Source organism: Malus domestica, chromosome 08 (genome assembly GCF_042453785.1).
Source record: "Malus domestica chromosome 08, GDT2T_hap1".
NCBI classification, from domain to species: domain Eukaryota; kingdom Viridiplantae; phylum Streptophyta; class Magnoliopsida; order Rosales; family Rosaceae; genus Malus; species Malus domestica.
The window spans coordinates 29,352,436-29,372,763 of record NC_091668.1 but is presented as its reverse complement, the minus strand read 5'-3'; the positions used below and the strand labels follow the sequence as shown (position 1 = coordinate 29,372,763).

Here is a 20,328-nt window from a genome sequence, read left to right as displayed (position 1 = left end):
CAATAACTTTTTTTGTTAATTTTGGTTAATGTACCCATACATATATGTACACACACACAATATAATAGAGAGTATAATTTATATTTTATTATTTTTAATCCCATAAATTATGGGTTTTATTTAAAATCTCATTAATATAAACAATTACAAATTTCAATTTTCAATTTTTAATTTTTAATTTAAAAAATATAGTAACTTACATTATTACATTAATGTCAGGGACCTCAATAAAAAACTAAAAACTAACAAGTTTTCAATCAAAGAATATTGATAGCTAGGGACCGCATCCAAAGTGTCTCTTTTTATATATATATGGAGATATATAATTAGGCCGTTGAACCGTTGATCATGATCGATCACCCCTTTCTAATCTTTGACTTGATAAGTTGTTCTAGCCCTGGACTTATATTAAGGGCTATTTGTAGTACCTCCGGTGATAATGCTCCCAAAGCTGATGTCTTCCCAGCTAAGTCTTCTAAGACAGGCCTGCAAAAATAATACCAATTAAGTATATCCCTAAATAAAATACTACTGAAATTGAAGTAATGTTGTTGTGACATTTCAATATTATTTTGCACAATAATAATGGTTAGCAATAAAATTATTTATACATACAACATTGACACACTTTTTAATACAAATGGATTATACAATTATATGCGAGACCTACTTGTATTAGTATTATAGAGTGCGTTCATATGGGCATCAATTTTTTGCGTCCAATTAGAATCATTTGTACTTCATTATCGAAATGGATTCATTTGATAAATAGCAAAAAAGAAGTACTACTGAAATTAAAGTAGTGGTGTTGTGACAGCTCAATGTGCTTACTGAGAACTGGTCATGACAGCGAAACACTCCAACCCATTTTGTCCTGCGAGTTTAGCAACCATGTAGAACTTTGGTACCACAAGCAGTTGCCCGGCGGTTACCTCTGCGTCCAACAAACGTTGACCGTTAACACCCACGATCTGTATCCGGCCACTCCCTCGAACAACATAAATCACCTGGACTGTGGAATCAGGTGTGTAAATTGGAGAGCTAATCGCGTCGGCCTCGAGTTTCGTGAGGTTCGCACTTAACCCAGCTTGTTTAAGAGGAGGAAATTCCTTCTCAGTCCATGTAGCTGTAGTTTTACTACTAGTGATTTTGTGAACATGTGTGTGGGTGAGTTTCTGATTGGGAAGGGGCATTTTGGTCTTTTCATCTTGACCTAGCTTGATGATCAAAACCCCAGTCTGGCTTTTGGTGATGTCATCAGCTTCGTCCTCGGTGATGTTGAAGAACTTGCTGACAAATTCAGTTGAGAAACCTCCGAGTAGACTTAGCGTTCCGGCAATAAAAAAGTACGAAAATGACCGGGAATTTGAGCTCCGGCAGTTTCACCCAAGAAAACAACAACAAGCTCCTGATCAGAACGATCTCCGTTGTTGAACCACCATGAGACTGTTCCAATTGGCACTGGTATCACATCTCCTTTCTCAACCTTAACCACCACCTCCTCTGATGTGTTAGGGAATACCATTCCTACTAATCCATCATCACCTGCATCACCATTAGTGCTAATTAAAATCTTCAACTATAGTTAATAACTTAATGCTTTCATGCGAATAACTAAATCTGAACTATTGATCATGTTGATTATTTTGGTCCAACTAATCGATCAGCAGGTCGATTATCGTAACAGGGACGATGATGAATGAAATTAACATACTTTTTTAAATGATCTCTTTGCATGGCTTAATGATCATTCACTATTAGTCTCTTTCTTAAAAGAACATCAATGACATCATCTGTTATCGTTATTTTGTCAGGTTGTGAATATAAACTACAAATTATGTGAATTACTTCGTCAACTTAATCAACTTGATTATTGATTAAATATGTGGTTCAGATTCATAACAGATAATAATATAAGCATTATATTCTAGCAACATAAGTATGACTCTTGGTTTCCATCATATAACTAGTTATATAATAAGGGCATTGATGAACAAATAACAGACTTTGTTTTCCATTTTTATTACAAATACAGTTAACTAAAATACGCACACATGTACATGAAGAGAGATTTTTCAGTGTGGTCGGAACATGAGGTGGAACACCACATATCATTTTGTAATTGGATGGACGCTTGAATAAAAAAAACTTTCCTCCTATGGTATAATGACATATAATGTTCCGTTCGTGTTCCGAGTACAATAAAAAATCTCTTATATGTGAACATGATAATCAGAAATGCAGTTAATTATATATGTATTTGCAGGCTGTAGTTAATTAGTTATTAATTACCTTCAAGAACATATCCCAGTTTGGAGGAATCTGCATAGTGAGGAAGAGCAAAACCATGAGGTTGAAGAACAGGCTTGCCCGCACCAACCTTGGCCTCAGCAAGCACCGGAGCATCTGAACTCGACCAAATGTAATATGCTCCTCCATCTGCTTCAAACAACTTTTGAGCTGACTTGGGTGTTAAGTCCGTCCCATCCATTGATTAAAGTATTTCCTTAAAAAAAAAACCATCCAAAAAGCCAGATCAATATCGGTTTTTAATTAATTTTACAACAAGACGATCATTTTAACCAGTCGAATCTAGGAGAAAGGAGAATCTACATTGTCATCCAACTGGTCTAACTTACATATGTACAACTTAAACAGAAAAAACAAGAGCCCTCAAAAGAGACAGAGAGCCAAGGAAACGTTTGTTGATGCACAAAATCAGTGAGGACTTTGGTACAACAGAAAGTGTCAGGTTTTGTGACCTTCGCTTGGTTGCTTCGGTCACTAGTGAGGATAAGTACGTAAATGAATAGAGACAGGGAAGCAAACACAAGATGTACGTGGTTCACCCAGATTGGCTACGTCCACGGAGTAGAGGAGTTCTCATTAATTGTGAAGGGTTTACACAAATACATAGGTTCAAGCTCTCCTTTTGTGAGTTCTAATGAATAGTTTAGTACAAAATGACATTAGAGATTATTGTGGGAGAATGATCCCTATTTATAGAAGAGAGTTTCTAGTTTTGTTATGACATTGACACGTGTCGTGTTGTGATTGGCTTCTGATGTTGACACGTGTTACGCTGTGATTGGCTTCTGATGTCGACACGTGTTGCATTATGATTGGCCTCCTAGTTGAAGGGAAGCTCTTCTGGGTCCTTGACGGTATAACGTTGACCGGTGCTCAGTAGTTTCGAGATTGGTCAAGTATGGTACAAACAGTGCTCCCCTAAGTTCCCGAGTGAGGGAAGCTCCTTGGTTGGGGACTTGCAAGATCCAAGCCACTGAGTAATTACGAAACTTCTAAGTACCGAAGTGTGGTATTGTTTTCACTTGCCTTATCTGTCTCATATGTAGATGTGGCATCTTCTCTGGAAGTACTTTTCCTCCATCCAGGGGTGGTATCTTTAACCGATGAAGATGCACAAGGTAATGTATCAATTTCACTTGAAGCTTACTTGTAGTTTCGGGCTTGGTCAAGTGCGATACAAACCCTATAGTAGGAGTCCCCCAAGTCTCCGAGCTAGGAGATCTGCTGAAAGACGTGACAGACAAGGTAAGCAGTCAGACTTCCAAGCAAGCAACCCAGGATTGGAGGTTCGACTTCGGCTTCCGGTTGATTGTTTCATTCTCCTTGTCTCTCATTCAGCTGCCAGGATAAGGAGAAGCAAATGGAGAAGAGATGATATGAGATACTTTTGCTTTTGAAGAAGTAACTTTCCACAAGCTTATTCTTGAACTGTGCTGGAGGGTTTTCTAGTTTCCTCCAAAGGACTTTCCACAGACTTAATCTTGAACTGGATTTGATTCAAGGTGGTGGACACTTGATCTTGAATCGGGCTTGTGATATCTTCAAGGGCCGTAGGTGACTTGATCTTTAAGGATTTGATTCAAGGGTGATGAATCAACACGTGCATTTTTCGACGCCTTAGTAAGTCGACTCAAGAATTTGAGGGTCAAAACAAGTCCATCAAATTTAGAGTATGATCAACCCTGATGATATGGGATACTCTTGCTGTTGATAGAATAGTGAATGTGGTATGGAAAGGTGTCGTGCTGTAGTGATCCTTCTGCTTCAATCTTTTGCACGGCAGAAGTGGTTTGCAACCTTTGCATTTAAATGGTCCTTCAGAACATTCCTTCATAGTGCCTCATCCATGCTTGGCAACTTCAGTGTAAAGAGCCAATATCTGATCAACTGTCATGAGGTATTTGCCGGTGGAATTCATGACCTTGACAGCAGTTGAGGAGGAGTACTCGAGAGCAATGCTAAGTAAGCAACCAGGCAAATGTCTCAGGCAGTTAGTTCCAGATTGGAGGTTTGATTTCAGGTTCCGATTGACTGCTCTCTTTCTCCTTGTCCTGCAGGTGTGGACAAAGACAAAGACAAGGACATGGAGAAAGCATGATATGGGATACTCTTGCTTTTGACCCTGATGATATGAGATACTCTTGTTCTTGGCGTGGCTTATTTGCTGAGGTATTATAGGGGGGAAATAAAGCTGAGTATTTCGAGAGGTTATGTTGAGGGTGCCTTCTCGAATGCGAGAAAGGGTTGAGCATTTTTGCAGGTTTGCCTATCTGTGGAAGAGGGAGGTCGACATATATAGGAATTTCCCAATAGCAAGTAGTAATGCTATTCCTTTACCCTTCTTGGTCACAGCAATGTAGTGGGAGCTGCCAGCTTCACGTGTTTTAACTTTGTCAGAGCACTTTGAAAAAGTGGTATGTGGTATCTGGAAAGCTGATGTTGCGTGTGAAGATTACAGACAAGCTTTATCTAAGGAAATCTGGCTCTCGAAGTTCTGAGAGCTGTGCCTCTTCGATTTTCGAACAAGCAATCCCGTCGGGGATCTAGCTCTCGAGATTCGGAAAGCGGTGCCGCTTCAGCTTTTAAGAAAGTAATTATGTTGGGAGTCTTTTCTCGAATGTGAGTAAAGGTTGGACGTTCTTGCCAGTCTGTCTTGCCACGGAACACGGAGGTCGACACACATAGGGACTTTCCAGTTGTCAAGCAATGGTGATGTTCCTTTACCCTTGTGGGTAATAGTAGGGTAGCAGGAACTTCGAAATTCTCGCGCCTAAACTTTGTCAGAGATCTTTGGCAAAGTTATATGTGGTACCCGATGAGTTAATGGTGCGTGTGGAGAGTGGTGATTGAATAGCAAGATTCGCGTGCTTTCTACTTCACCAGAAATCTTCGACAGATTGCCCGTAATTTTCGCAAAGCTGAGTGTGCATGTGACAGGTGCTGACGAGGCTGAAAAAGTAGGTGCTTCTTCGATTTATGAGATCGGCCCTCATGGTCTCTGAATAGCCCAGCTTTTGAGAATGGAAGCGCCTCTTCGATTTTTGAGATCGGCCCTCGTGGTCTCTGAGCAGCCCAGCTTTTGAGAAAGCAAACGCCTCTTTGATTTCTGAAGCTCCGTCGAGTGCAGATTTTTATAGAGGCTGGCATTAAGTTCCACAGCACACTTGAATCTCCACCAGTAGAAGCTCCCTTCTTGCACTTCTAAGATCTTGATTTGTCTGACCTCTTCTCTCTTCAACACCTTTGAAAATGTCTGGCCCCTCCGACCGTCGATTTGACTTGAACCTTGGAGAAGAGGCAGCCACGCCTTCTCCAGACAACATATGGCGCCCATCTTTCATATCCTCTACTGGTCCTCTTACCGTTGGGGATTCTGTGATGAAGAATGATATGACCGCTGCGGTGGTGGCCAGGAACCTTCTCACTCCCAGAGATAACAGACTACTTTCCAAACGGTCTGATGAGTTGGCTGTTAAGGATTCTCTGGCTCTTAGTGTTCAGTGTGCAGCTTCTGTGTCTAATATGGCCCAACGCCTATTTGCTAGAACCCGCCAAGTTGAATCATTGGCTGCTGAAGTGATAAGTCTCAAACAGGAGATTAGAGGGCTCAAGCATGAGAATAAACAGTTGCATAGGCTCGCGCATGACTATGCTACAAACATGAAGAGGAAACTTGACCAGATGCAGGAATCTGATGGTCAGGCTTTACTTGATCATAAAAGGTTTGTGGGTTTGTTCCAAAGGCATTTATTGCCTTCGTCTTCTGGGGCTGTACCGCATAATGAAGCTCCAAATGATCAACCTCCAATGCCTCATCCTTTTGGGGTTCTGTCCAGTACTGAGGCTCCGGATAACCACCCTCTGGTGCTTTCTCTTTATGGGGCTCTACCGACTGCTGAGACTTCCCCTAAGCAACCTTTGTGAAGGCTCCCTTTTGTTTGTTTATTTTGACTCATGTATATGTACATATTTGTGGCTTATCGGAAATATTAATAAATAAGCCTTCTTCATAAAGTTCTTTGAATTTTTTCTTTTGTTGAAACTTGTATTGTTGAAGCTTTGTGAGTGAAGCATGTAGTTTGAGGTAGTGTTCCCTTAATTTCCTGAGTGAGGAAAACTTCTCGGTTGGAGACTTGAAAAATCCAAGTCACTGAGTGGTTGTGAGACTTCCGAGTATCAAGGTGCAGTAGCATATGGTGGGAGTCCCCCAAGTCTTCAGGCGAGGAGAGTTGCCGAATGAGGTGTTTTATTTGTTACTAATTTGTCAAAGTAACGAAGCCTTGTTTTGATGTCACACCTTCGTATATGCCTTATCTAAAAATATTTCCGACTTTTGTGTGTTTGATGCTGCATGCTACTGACTAGACAAGATCAAATGCAATTAGTAGCTTTTCTCTCTTGTTGATGAGTACCTGTGTCCTACCCAGCTCCCTTTTTTGTGATATTCTTCTTTTTCATCTTTTCTTTGGTGGAATTGCTTTTCGTTTCCACTAATCAGCCTAAGTGGATGCAATATAACACCATTTTCTATAGCTCAGATCGCAAAGTCGTCTTCATGAAAGTTGCTCCTTATCTTGTGAACTACAACATATCCAAATTTGAGGTCCATTGGAGTAGTAAAACTCCAGAAATTCAGGTATGATGAGTAACTGTTCATCAATTTTCTGTTAACCCGTCAGACTTGTTGTGAGCTTCGAAACTCCATTTTTTCTTATTCAGCTCAACATACTTTCTTCATCTAAGTTGTTCCTCACCTTGTCAACTACAACATATCCAAATTTGAGATCCATCGGAGCAGTAAAAATCCAGAAATTCAGGTATGATGAGTAACTGTTCATCATTTTTCTGTCAACCTGTCAGACTTGTTGTGAGCTTCGAAACTCCATTTTCTATTGTTCATATCAACATACTTTCTTCATCGAAGTTGTTACTCACCTTGTCAACTACAACATATCCAAATTTGAGATCCATCGGAGCAGTACAAATCCAGAAATTCAGGTATGATGAGTAACTGTTCATCATTTTTCTGTCAACCTGTCAGACTTGTTGTGAGCTTCGAAACTCCATTTTCTCTTGTTCAGATCAACATACTTTCTTCATTGAAGTTGTTCCTTATCGTCTCTTTCATGACATATCAAAAATTCAGAATGAACTAACGGTTAAATATTTCCAGATCTTTGAAACATCACAGCAGCTTTTAAATTTGCGGGAATCCGACTGTCGTGTTTGGAGCCTCAACACTTTAATTTCCGTCGCTCAAACAGAAATGATTCCTTCTTGAAAGTTGTTCATCTGCTCAAGAAATATAGGGTGTCCAAAATGCAGCTCCACTGGAGAAGAGCAAAGGTTGCAGAAATTTGATAGATGAAAGGAGGCGGAAGAGGAAGAGAGGGAAAGAGGTTGCTTGGGTTGGATTTCTAGTTAAACTTGGGATTTTGGCTTGGTGTTTGATTTATTATAATATGTTTGGAAACATATACATAATTGCTTGTTTGTTTATGATAGGGATGTTGTGGGTGTAGAACAAAACAAATGTTTGCGTTGACCCGTGTTTTTGTACAGGTTCAAGGGAATCTTGGTTTTGTGAACAAAATTTGTTTATTTGTCACAAGGTTTTGTGTTTGGAAAATAGTTTAATAGGTAAGGTTTATTGACTAGATTTTTGCTTGGGTATATAGCGTGACTAGTTGAGGCTATTTTTAGGATACAAAACTTGAATTAGCTTCGCACTATCTTGATGAAGAGTGTGCGAAGCTTTTATATGTTTTGGTGTTGAAATTTTGTATTGTAGGTGAAGTATTGGGGTTGAAGCTTGATAGGTGAAGCTTTGGTGTTGAAGCTTTATAGGTGAAGCTTTGGTGTTGAAGCTTTATAGGTGAAGCTTTGTGTTTGAAGTTTTATAGGTGAAGCTTTGGGGTTGAAGCTTGATATGTGAAGCTTTGGTGTTGAAGCTTTATAGGTGAAGCTTTGTGTTTGAAGCTTTATAGGTGAAGCTTTGGGGTTGAAGCTTGATAGGTGAAGCTTTGGTGTTGAAGCTTTATAGGTGAAGCTTTGGGGTTGAAGCTTTATAGGTGAAGCTTTGGTGTTGAAACTTTATAGGTGAAGCTTTTGTTGGCACCATAAATTGATTTTGCTTCACACTATCTTGATGAAGATAGTGCGAAGCTTTTGAGATTGAAAGTTGTCCTCCATTGATGAAGCTTTTGTTGGCACCATAAATTGATTTTGCTTCACACTATCTTGATGAAGATAGTGCGAAGCTTTTGAGATTGATATTTGTCCTCCATTGATGAAGCTTTTGTTGGCACCATAAATTGATTGTGCGTCACACTATCTTGATGAAGATAGTGCGAAGCTTTTGAGATTGATATTTGTCATTCATTGATGAAGCTTTTGTTGGCACTATAAATTGATTTTGCTTCACACTATCTTGATGAAGATAGTGCGAAGCTTTTGAGATTGATATTTGTCCTCCATTGATGAAGCTTTTGTTGGCACCATAAATTAATTGTGTTTCACACTATCTTGATGAAGATAGTGCGAAGCTTTTGAGATTGATATTTGTCCTCCATTGATGAAGCTTTTGTTGGTCACCATAAAGTGATTGTGCTTCGCACTATCTTGATGAAGATAGTGCGAAGTTTTTTGAGATTGGTAGTTGAATCCCATTGATGAAGCTACTGTGTTCCCCTTTGCCTTTTTTTTTTTTTTTTTTTTTTTTTTTTGGGTTTTTTTTTTTTTTTTTTGAAGGGGGGAACTAAAACATTTGAAATTTGAAACTCCCCAATGTTAGAAATTTGAAGATTTTCCATGTGGGGCTTTCTCACGGTTTGAATTTGAATTTTGAATATCAATAGCCATGTTGAACTATATATAAGAATGATAAGTTTCCATTCTTTACCTTAGCTTCATTTGCTCATCTTTCTAGCAGCAAGGGTAAAGATAAAGAAGAGGTTGGCAGTGTCCCTTGGAAGGATTTGAAGGTTGCCATGCGGCCAAAGGACTTTGGGTATATCAACAATTGCCTGGCAGAGCGTCGATTCACTTTCGATGAGCTCGGAAAGCCTTTAGCTAAAGATGAATCGGATTGTGACCGGATGTTGAAGCTTTCTTCATATGTGAGTGTTACTTTGTCATTTCCTTGTTTTCTCCTCTTTATTAGCATTATTTTGGTAGCGATGATTGTCTTGTCATGCAGGTCATGGCTGAGTATCACGACAGACTGCGAGAGGCTGAGCGGTGCAAGGTGAAACTGAAAGAGAATAAGCAGCTTGTGAATGATGCCAGGAAGACGAGCAAAGCTTTGGCTGAGGCCATCCAAGTCAGGGATCAACATTTTGAGAGTTTGAAGAGGCGGAATGGTGAGAATTTGAGACTCAAAGTACAGTTGGAGGCGACTAAGAAACAGTTGGAGACAACTATGCTCGAGGTTTCCAAGGTTAAAGGGGAGTTGGAAAGTGCCTTGGTTGAGGTTTCTGAGCTGAAGAATAGTATCCCGACTGAGAATGAAGCTGCTGTAAATGAGTTCTTGGGTTCCCCGACCTTTCTCCATGTCCTTAGACCTCACTGTACCCGGGAAGTTCACTTTGAAAAAAAGGAAATTGATGGTTGTCCTTGATCGTTATGATGATGGAAGCGTTCTTCGAAAATACCGTGAAGAAATAGATGAGCATCATTGAAAAGGTGAAACCTTCGACCTTGCCGTTTATTCTAGCAGTGCAGATGAGTCTGGTGATGAGGCTAGTGCTGATGAGCAGAGTCATCAGGGTGATGATGAGTTTGGAAATGCAGAAAATGGCAGTAGGACTTATAGTGATATGATCAGGGGTTCAACCTCAGATGAGGATGACTAGAAGTGCTTTGACTTTCTGCATGTACTCTACCTGCACTAGTTTGTTGTTTGTATGGCATGTGCCATGTTATAAGCCTGTGAGTTTTTTTGTTTTGTATGTTTATGAGTGTTTGCATTATCAAGCAAGTGTTTGTATTGTCAAGCTTCAAGTGTTTGCATTATCAAGCTTCAAGTGTTTGCCCTATCATTGATGAATGTTTGGCTATGTTTGCATAGATCATTTGTATAGTCTTGTTGACATATACTTAGATTTGATTTTGTATTGGAAACATTTGCGTTGAAGCTTCAACACTTGAGTGTTTCATTGCTCAGAATGTAAAAGAGTTTAGGGCCGAGTTGGCTAAATCACCTCTTTATTGAATTCATACCAAATGGTCTTTGTTACATAGGATGCTGAACGGCTGTAGCTTAACACTTGTACAATGTGAGTCTATTTGTAATAGTACTTCAAGTGGTCAGCATTCCATGGATGGCCAAGGGTCTTGCCGTTGGAGCTTCTGAGCTTGTAGGAGCCAGGACGGCTGATGCCGACAACCTCGAACGGTCTGTCCCAGTTAGGACTGAGTGTTCCTTCACTCGGGACCCTATCACAGAGTAATCTTTTCTTCAGTACCCAGTCTCCCACTTTGAAAGAGCGAGGTTTGACCCTTGAGTCGTAGTAGTTGGAAATGCGCTGCTTGTAGGCGACATTCCTCAGGTCAGCCTGATTTCTGTGTTCCTCGACTAGATCCAGGTTAAGGGTGAGTTGTTTGTCGTTCTCACTCTGCATGTAATTCTGGATTCGGTATGTTGCTTCTCAACTGGGACAACTGCTTCTGTACCAAAAGCAAGTGAGAATGGAGTTTCTCCTGTGGAAGTCCGATATGAAGTGCAGTATGACCAAAGAACTTGGGGTACGAATTTTGGCCAACAACCTTTAGCTTTGTCCAAGCTAGTTTTCAGAGTGCGCTTGATTATTTTGTTAACGGCCTCGACTTGTCCATTAGACTGGGGATGGGCTGGAGAGGCAAAACATAAGTTGATGTTGAACTTAGAGCAGAACATCTTGAACTTCTTGTTGTCGAACTGCCGCCCATTGTCCGTGATTATCGCATTGGGAATGCCGAATCTGCAGAGGATGTTTTTCCATACGAAGTCTTCTATTTTTCCCTCAGTAATGGTTGCCAAAGGTTCTACTTCAGCCCACTTTGTGAAGTAGTCAACTGCAACGATTGCATAGCGGACCTTGCCCTTCCCTGCAGGCATTGGGCCGATCAAATCAAGTCCCCATTGGGCGAAGGGCCAAGGGCTGATCATAGGAGTGAGCGGCTCGGGAGGGGAGTGAGGGATAGTTGCGTAGCGTTGACACTTATCACATGAGCGAGATATTCTGATGGCATCTTGGTGGAGTGTTGGCCAATAGTATCCTTGGCGAAAAGTCTTGTGTGCTAGGGATCGAGACCCAGCATGATCTCCGCAGACTCCTTCATGTATTTCCCGAAGGACAATTTCCGCCTCTGCAGGTGTAAGGCATCTTAGGTATGGTAGGGTAAAACCGCACTTGTAGAGTTGGTCATTAATGATCAGGTAGCGGACAGACTTGTATCGAATCTGCTTAGCTTGGACTTTGTCAATTGGGAGGGTGCCATGAGCAAGGAATTTATAAATTGGGGTGATCCAACTATCTCCTTGTTGTAAATTGCACACTTCCGCGACCATGGTGCTTGGTACTGCTAACAATTCGACATGAATTTTTCTCCCAATCTTGTCTTCCACTACCGAGGCGAGGCAAGCCAAAGCGTCTGCATGACTGTTTGCCGCTCGAGGAACTTGGGTGATCTGGTAGTGGAAGTGCTTGAGCAAAAGTCGTGTTTGCCCAAGATATGCTGCCATGGAGCTATCCTTAGCATCAAAGTTGTTTGTGACTTGGTTGACCACTAATTGGGAGTCACTGAAGATATCAATTCGTTTAACCCCAAGATGCTTGGCCAGACGTAAGTCTGCTAGAAGGGCTTCGTATTCGGCCTCGTTGTTCGATGCCTTGAATTTGAAACGAATAGCGTATTCTATCGCCACTTTGTCAGGGGTAGTGAGGACTAATCCTGCTCCGCAGCTCTGTTAGTTGGATGAGCCATCAACATACAGACTCCATGCTGGGGTTGTTAATTCTATCTTCTGAGCTTCCGATGGTAATGAAGCTATTGCTTCAGGTGTAGAAGCAATGTCAACAAGATATGTGAAGTCGGTGATGAAATCTGCTACTGCTTGACCTTTTTCGGCTGGTTTTGGTTGGTAGGAGATGTCAAACTCACCCAATGCTATCGCCCATTTGATCATTCGCCCAGACGTGTCAGGACTCTGGAGTATCTGTCGAAGATAGTGATTAATAAGCACAATGATGGCGTGTGCTTGGAAATAAGGGCGAAGTTTTCGAGCAGACATGACCAATGCTAGAGCTAATTTCTCAATGCTGGAGTATCGTGTCTCCGCATCTTGTAGGGCCTTGCTAGCATAGTAGACGGGCCGTTCGACACCACTGTCATTTTGAATAAGAACAGAACTGACTGCTGAAGCCGAAACCGATAGATAGATAACAAGAGTGTCACCAACTTCTGGTTTGAAGAGCAGATGGGCTTTACTCATGTACTCTTTGAGGTTCCTGAATGCCTTGGCACATTCCTCCGTCCATGTAATGTACTTCTTATTTCCCTTGAGTGCTTTGAAGAAATGAGCACATCTGTCTGTGGCCTTATAGATAAATCTGGTTAAGGCTGCCACCTTGCCAGTAAGGCTTTGGATGTCTTTTGAAGTTACTGGCTCTTTCATGTCGAGGATTGCTTTGATCTTTTCGGGGTTAGCTTCAATGCCTCGTTGGCTAATCATGAAGCCTAAGAATTTGCCATAGCCCACGCCGAAGGCACATTTGTTGGGGTTCAACCTCATTCGATACCTCTTTAGAATGGTGAAAGTTTCAGATATGTTGGTGATGTGTTGGTCAGCATGTTTGCTATTGACTAACATATCATCAACGTAAACTTCCATGCTCTTCCCAATCTGTTCGGCGAACATTGAATTGACCAGTCTCTGATAAGTTGCTCCTGCATTCTTTAGACCGAAGGGCATGACTTTGTAGCAATATAGTCCCCTGTCAGTAGTGAAGGCTGTGTGTTCTTGGTCTGAGGGGTTCATGAGGATTTGGTTGTATCCTGAATAAGCGTCCATGAAGCTCAAGAGCTCACACCTGCCGTAAAGTCTATAAGTCTATCAATGAGAGGAAGGGGGAAACTATCCTTTAGGCATCCTTTGTTTAGGTCGGTGTAGTCGACACACATTCTCCACAAGACCTTTTGAAGCAGGAGACTTTCCTTGGTCGGATTTTTCTTAACAAGGACAACATTTGCTACCCATGTTGGGTAATTGACTTCACGGACGAAGCCTATGTCCTTGAGTTTTTCAACTTCTGCTTTCATCGTCTCGTATCGTTCAACATCATAAGATCTTCGCTTCTGTTTTACTGGTTTGGTCTTGGGATCAATACTCAAGTGGTGACAGATGATATCGGGAGAGATGCCAGGCATATCTTTATATGACCAAGCGAAGACCTCAGCGTTCTTTTGCAAAAATGAGATCAGCCACAACCGAAGGGGTGGTGACAAAGTGGTGCCAATCTTCACCATGCGATCTGGATGGTCTTTGGAGATAGAGACGTTCTCTAACTCTTCAGCGGGTTGTGCTTGCTGGGTGAATGAGTCATCTCGAGGGTCATCGGGTTGACTGTTGCCATCATGAAGATCCGAGTTGGCTTCATCTGGACTGGTCTTTACTACTTGGTTATGTATAGAGAGGGTCTCCTTGGGGACAGGCAGGTGTTGCTGCTTAACTGAAGTGTTGTAACATGATCGAGCACTAAGTTGATCTCCCCTGATGTATCCATTGCCGAAAGGGGTTGGAAACTTCATCAACAACATATGTGTGGATACCATGGCCTTGAGATCATTGATGCATGTGCGCCCAAAGATGACATTGTATGCCGTCGGGCAATTAACCACTAGGAAGTTAGTAGTAATAGTAGCTGTGTAGGGGCCTATACCAATGGTGAGGGGTAAGTGTATACTCCCTAAAGGTTGCACGATATCGCCAGAGAAGCTTATCAGAGGAGAAATCGAGCGATCGAGCAAGTGTTCAGCTACATTAAGTGCCTTGAAAGCTTCAGCAAACATGATATTGACTGAAGCACCTGTGTCTATCAGGATTCGTTTCACATCAAAATTTGCTATGTGAGCCTCCACGATCAGCGGGTCGTTGTGAGGGTAGATGATACCTCTTTCTTCCTCAGGGTAGAAACATATTGGATCCCAGTTAGGCTTTTGATACTTGCCTCCCCTGATGTCTTCCACGTGAAACACTTGATGGCCAGGTCTCAAAGTTCGTTCACTGTTTTTCATGGCCCTATTGGAAGATTTAGACATGGGTGTGCCGCCGCTTATGGAATATATCACATTCACCTGGCGTTGGTTACGGTTATCCCTTGAAGGGTGAAGGAGGAACTGATCAATTTTTCCTTCACGTGCCAAAGCTTCAATATGATCACGGATGATGATGCACTTCTCGCCATCATGGCCATTATACTCGTGGTAGCAACAAAACATGCCCGTGTTCTTCGTGGACTTGTAATCTGGCTGTCTTGGTTTTGGCTTTGGTATCAAGTGAGCTATATTGGGGTAGATGGCCGCGCATGTAGCGTTCAAAGGTGTGTATGTCTCATACCTCGGGGTAGGGCCTGTCTTGACACGTGATTGGCCCACTGCGTTGACTGCCTGGGGACGAGCGTTATTGTGACGATATCCTGAGTTATCGCGATAGTGCCCCTTATTCTTTTTATTAAAATAAGATTGGTGAGGATGGAAATCTTTCCTTTTGCCTTGGGATTGATATGTCTGTTGACTTGGCGAAGCATTAAATGAGGCAGGGGGTGTGCTGCTACCGTTTGGAAGGTTGAGGTCTTCTCATTCGGTTGGATCTGGCCTCCACTCCCTACTTGCTGATAAGGGGTGACTGTAGGGGGTTTCCTTTGATATGTCCTTGCCTCGGCGGAGGCATGGTTGTAAGCTTATGCCATCACCTCAGAGTAAGTCTTCCAAGTGTTGGCGTTGATCATGTACTTGAAGAAACAGTCACGTAAGCCTGCCGTGAAGACCTTGAGGGCGATCTTGTCATCTACCTCGGCGCAACGAGAATACTCATGGCTGAAGCAGCCAGCATACTTTCGTAATGACTCGTCCGGCTTCTGGTGAATAGTGTACAAGTCATCTGCGGAATGCAAGCGATCGGTCTGGAAGATGTGTTGAGAGATAAACAGCTTCCTCAACTCTTCAAATGAGTCTACTGTCTCGGGTGAAAGATGGCAATACCAGTTTAAAGCTCTGCCAGAGAGGGTGGAGGGGAAGAGAAGGCACCGTTCTTCGTCGGTGTGTCTCCGGTATACCATGGTGGACTCAAAGAGGTTAAGGTGTTCAATCGGGTCTTCCTTTCCAGTATAGAGTTGTAAGCCAAGCTTCTGCTTTGTCTTTGCTTGGAGGGGGGTGTTGAGGATCCTTCTTGTGAGGGGGCCAGGCCTGGGTTGGTTCCAGTTAGGTATCTCGGTTTGACGTTCAACCTTCAACTTGTTTACTTCCTCCAGGAGCTGTAGGACAAGGGGGTCCTGAGTGGAGTCGTGCACCACTGAAGTTTTCTTCCGTAAGTCCCCATCGCCTTTTGTAAGTAGGAAAGTTTAATCAAGATAGCGTGATTTTTCCTTGGACTCGCCATACTCACTCCTAGAGTGAGTATGTCGGAATATTTCCGAGTCCCCTGTACCTTCATGTTCTTCTGGGACTTGTTGCCCATTCCCTAGATTGGCTGCTGGCCTGGGTCGTGGAAGAGGACCGAGTCTTTCAGAAACTTTTGGGTCATTGATCTTCGAGCTTATGTGGATGAGATTCTCTCAACGTTGCTTTAGGAAGTCTCGACAATCGCGATAGACGGCTTTTGATCCTTCCACTCCCTCTGTGAAGAGGTGTTTTCCTCTACTTCTTCTGCTTCGGGTTGAAGTAGCTGGGTTGAGAGAAGTCTCATGTTGATTATCACATTGATGTGTAGCTCGATCCCTATCAGGGATGTCCGTGTTGGATATCGGTGACCCTCCGTGTTGGGGGGCATTCAGATGATTGTTGACCTCAACAGGGGCGACGAGCTTGTGTGTTTGAGCATGCCTAGCCTCGTGAAGCATCTTGAAAAGTTTTTCATATTGTTCCTGGAGGACCTCATTCTTCATCGCTATCTTGTTGTTCTGAACCTCTAGCTCATCGACTTTAGCTTGAAGAGTAACTCTATTTCCCTCCTGTTTTCGTTGCTTCATACTAGGTCCAAAGGGGGTGTCATTCTGTGTGCTATGGCTTCTTTCGCTCCCCATGTCGGAGAGAGATGCTTGGCCAAAAGAGAGTGTACGAGCGGTGGAAACCAGCTTGACAAAGCTGAAGAGAATGGGAATAAGTGTCGCTTCCCACAGACGGCGCCAAATGTTGATGCACAAAATCAGTGAGGACTTTGGTACAACAGAAAGTGTCAGGTTTTGTGACCTTCGCTTGGTTGCTTCGGTCACTAGTGAGGATAAGTACGTAAATGAATAGAGACAGGGAAGCAAACACAAGATGTACGTGGTTCACCCAGATTGGCTACGTCCACGGAGTAGAGGAGTTCTCATTAATTGTGAAGGGTTTACACAAATACATAGGTTCAAGCTCTCCTTTTGTGAGTTCTAGTGAATAGTTTAGTACAAAATGACATTAGAGATTATTGTGGGAGAATGATCCTTATTTATAGAAGAGAGTTTCTAGTTTTGTTATGACATTGACACGTGTCGTGTTGTGATTGGCTTCTGATGTTGACACGTGTCGCACTGTGATTGGCTTCTGATGTCGACACGTGTCGCATTGTGATTGGCCTCCTGGTTGAAGGGAAGCTCTTCTGGGTCCTTGACGGTATAACATTGACCGGTGCTCAGTAGTTTCAGGATTGGTCAAGTATGGTACAAACAACGTTAATGTAAGAGAATTGAGGTCCTCTCTGGATCTTTGTGTCTGAAGTCAACAGACTCAAAGATCCGGAAAACTCATTTTAAATCATGTAGTCCTCATGAAGTCTATTTTGACCACCTCACAGAAATGAAGGGTCTAAATCTCTGTTTCTCTCTCTTCAACAGCTCAAATTTTCAATTTTTAGGTTTCGAACACAGAGATTCGGAGATGATCTCAACTCAGTATAAGAAAGCATTTGACCCAGAAAAAAAAATCCTACAAACGAAGCGATACAACTCGGCTAGAAAGTATCACCTTTTAAGTTTCATGAGCGAAGACAGATGAGCAAACTCTCTAAAAAAATTCAGCAATTTGAACCTATGACTATGGATATACATAGAAGATTGGAGTCGACTACATATATATATATATATGTATGTGCGCGCGCGTGCAATAATGCAAGAGAGATATAGAAACATTTAAAATTATATTATATAGATTGGTTGCGTGCAAGATCTGCATCTCTTGGAAAATAGGAATGGCCTCTCTTTTATTGTTAATTTGTTATACATTTCATGGAATAGGATCCTATCATGATCTTGTTTATGGGGATCCAAATGATCAATCAATCTTGTTTGTTCATCGTACATCGAACGGTTAAAAATTATTTTAAATTATTTTATTTAAAATTAAATATAAACAGTACCTGACAAAAATTGATGCACGATGTACGATAAACAAACACAATTGATTAATCATCCGACTCCCCACATAAAGGATCCAAAGAGGATCCTTGTCCACATTTCATCCGTTGTTTCGCTCATAATTTTTAGTGTGTCAGGAACATGATTTAGTACACTAAGAATAATAATATAATTAGTTAGAAATTTGAAAAAATAAAATTCAATATTATGTTACTTGGTGTATCGAGTCGTGTTGCCGACACTGAAAAATGTATTCACATTAACTTTGGTCGCATATATATGCACAAAATGGCAAATGCGTGTAAGTTGTGCTTATTCCTGAATAGTCGAAACAGGAAATGACATTTTATGTGATACTGTTGGCCCTAAAAACTTTGGGCCTAAACATATACATGCTATCAAGTGAGACAGATATTTTAGTGTGTTCAAAACATGAGTTTTTACATCACGTGTTATAGTATAAGTAAATTTACTAGCTACCTTCAAGGAACACTTAAATATATATGTCATTTTACTTATCGTATGACACGTGATATACCAACATGAAATCTAAGTATATGGAAAATGATCTCAAGTGGCGAGGGCCACGTACGTTGTATTATTTGTTTCACTGTCGTGTGTATTAAAAACAAGGGGTGTGCTATACACACACCTCATTTTACTTCTCACAAACCTCTTAATAATTTATGTCCATTGATCTTCTTCAATTCATCTGATCTGACGGCCAAAAATTAAAAATGTGTGTGAAAAGTAAAATGGAATATGTGGATATCATACTCCTAAAAACAAAGGTAACCTTCGGTCAGAACGCAAGCATTTGGAAATATATAATAATTGATATCTAGTTTCAATGGTTTGGATAACGTGAGTACAATAAGTTATCTTAATTTATATATATGCGTCATATTATTTTATTTTTTTTGTTTAATTATATCAGTTGTAAAATACTAACTAAACAATTTAGAGCTCACAAAGAGCATAAAGTCAGCAGATGTTTACGTATAGTATGACATGTGATGTACTGGCAAGTAATTTGGAATTTGGGTATATGGAAAAAGATCTCCTCAAGTGGAGAGGACTAGGTACGTTGTATTATTTGCTTCACTTTCGTGCGTATAAAGTAGCCTTCAGCAAATGCTATCCTAATTGATGGAGTACGATTGTCTCCTCTCCTTATCTCCCTCCCTTTCCTTTCCCTCATATCTCATATTTGAATAGTTATGGTTAAGTTAGGTTAACGTTTATGTTAATTTTTTAATAGCCAGAAGAAGACAAAAAACAATTTGTGAGATGAGTGGATGGAAGAGGATGTGAATAGGAGGGGAATGAATCCTACTTCCTAATGTTTCTATTTGATACCTACTTTCAATGGTTTGGATAACGTCATGTTTCTTTGTTTTTATCTTATAGCAGGTTTTGGCTTCGTCCCCCGCTTGTATCTTTTTGCTTCCACTTTTCTTTATTTAATAAATTTGGAGATAGGGGACTGGGGAGGTCGTTCTATCAGGAAGTTAACCCTTTCTAATCGCTTTAGCATGAAGGAAGTAGCCTACTTGTAGTTGATGGCTAATCCTAGGGTCTTGGTTCTTTTTTCCCGCATTGTTCGGGTTTAGAGAGTAAGGTTTCTACTTTTGTAGTTCAACGACCAAGCCTTATGTGTAGCTCAACTCGCTTCATCTATTATCATCCATTAAAAACAAACATGCTTAACACACTAATTACGGGTGAGAACGGTTTGGTTCCATTTGGTTCACCCCAAAAGAATTGAAAATTAAATTAAATAGTGTAACTAGTTCGGTTCAGATTCAGCTTAGTTTGATCAATGTTGTTCGATGAGGGGAACAGATAAAACATACGAAGAAAAGAAAAGGGGAAGAGAAAAGCAAGGGAAAGAGATGAGAGTTTCAAATGAGAAGAGAGAAAGAAGGGAAGAGGAGAGTAGACTCATATGACTCGTTTGGAAATGCTTTTAAAATGACTAAAAGCGTTTTTAGAGTAAATAATTTTAGGTGCCAAAAGTACTTGAAATGTTTTCTACAAGAAGTACTGGTTATGTGTTTATTCCAAAAAAAAAAAAGGACACAAATGCCTCTGGAAGAAACACGATTGATTGATCCTCTGAATCCTCACATAAAGGATCCGGAGAGGATCCTTGTCCACATTTCATCCGTTGTTTCGCTCACAATTTGTAGTGTGTCAGGAACATGATTTAGTACACTAGGAATAATAATATAATTAGTTAGAAATTTGAAAAAAAAAATTCAATATTATGTCACTTGGTGTGACAAGTCGTGTTGCCGACACAGAAAAATTTATTCACATTAACTTTGGTGGCATATATATGCACAAAATGGCAAATGCGTGTAAGTTGTGCTTATTCCTGACTTGTCGAAACAGGAAATGCTTAACATCTTTATGTGATACATGC

At 41.1% G+C, this 20,328-nt stretch overlaps 2 protein-coding genes across 2 annotated transcripts; both read right to left on the bottom strand.

The window, feature by feature from the left end:
* Positions 1 to 151: 151 nt before the first annotated feature.
* Positions 152 to 17,661, bottom strand: LOC103409144 (legumin type B-like). Its single transcript, XM_029107360.2, has 4 exons — positions 17,512 to 17,661; positions 2,293 to 2,506; positions 832 to 1,545; positions 152 to 486 (listed from the first exon to the last, which is right to left on the bottom strand). The coding sequence occupies exons 2-3, from the start codon at positions 2,489 to 2,491 to the stop codon at positions 1,325 to 1,327; spliced, it is 420 nt and encodes a 139-aa protein (XP_028963193.2). The 5' UTR covers positions 2,492 to 2,506; positions 17,512 to 17,661; the 3' UTR covers positions 152 to 486; positions 832 to 1,324.
* LOC139198164 (13S globulin basic chain-like) lies at positions 357 to 1,193 on the bottom strand. The gene is made up of 2 exons (XM_070826433.1): positions 832 to 1,193; positions 357 to 486 (listed from the first exon to the last, which is right to left on the bottom strand). Exons 1-2 carry the CDS (start codon positions 1,191 to 1,193, stop codon positions 357 to 359), a joined length of 492 nt encoding a protein of 163 aa, XP_070682534.1.
* Positions 17,662 to 20,328: the final 2,667 nt, after the last annotated feature.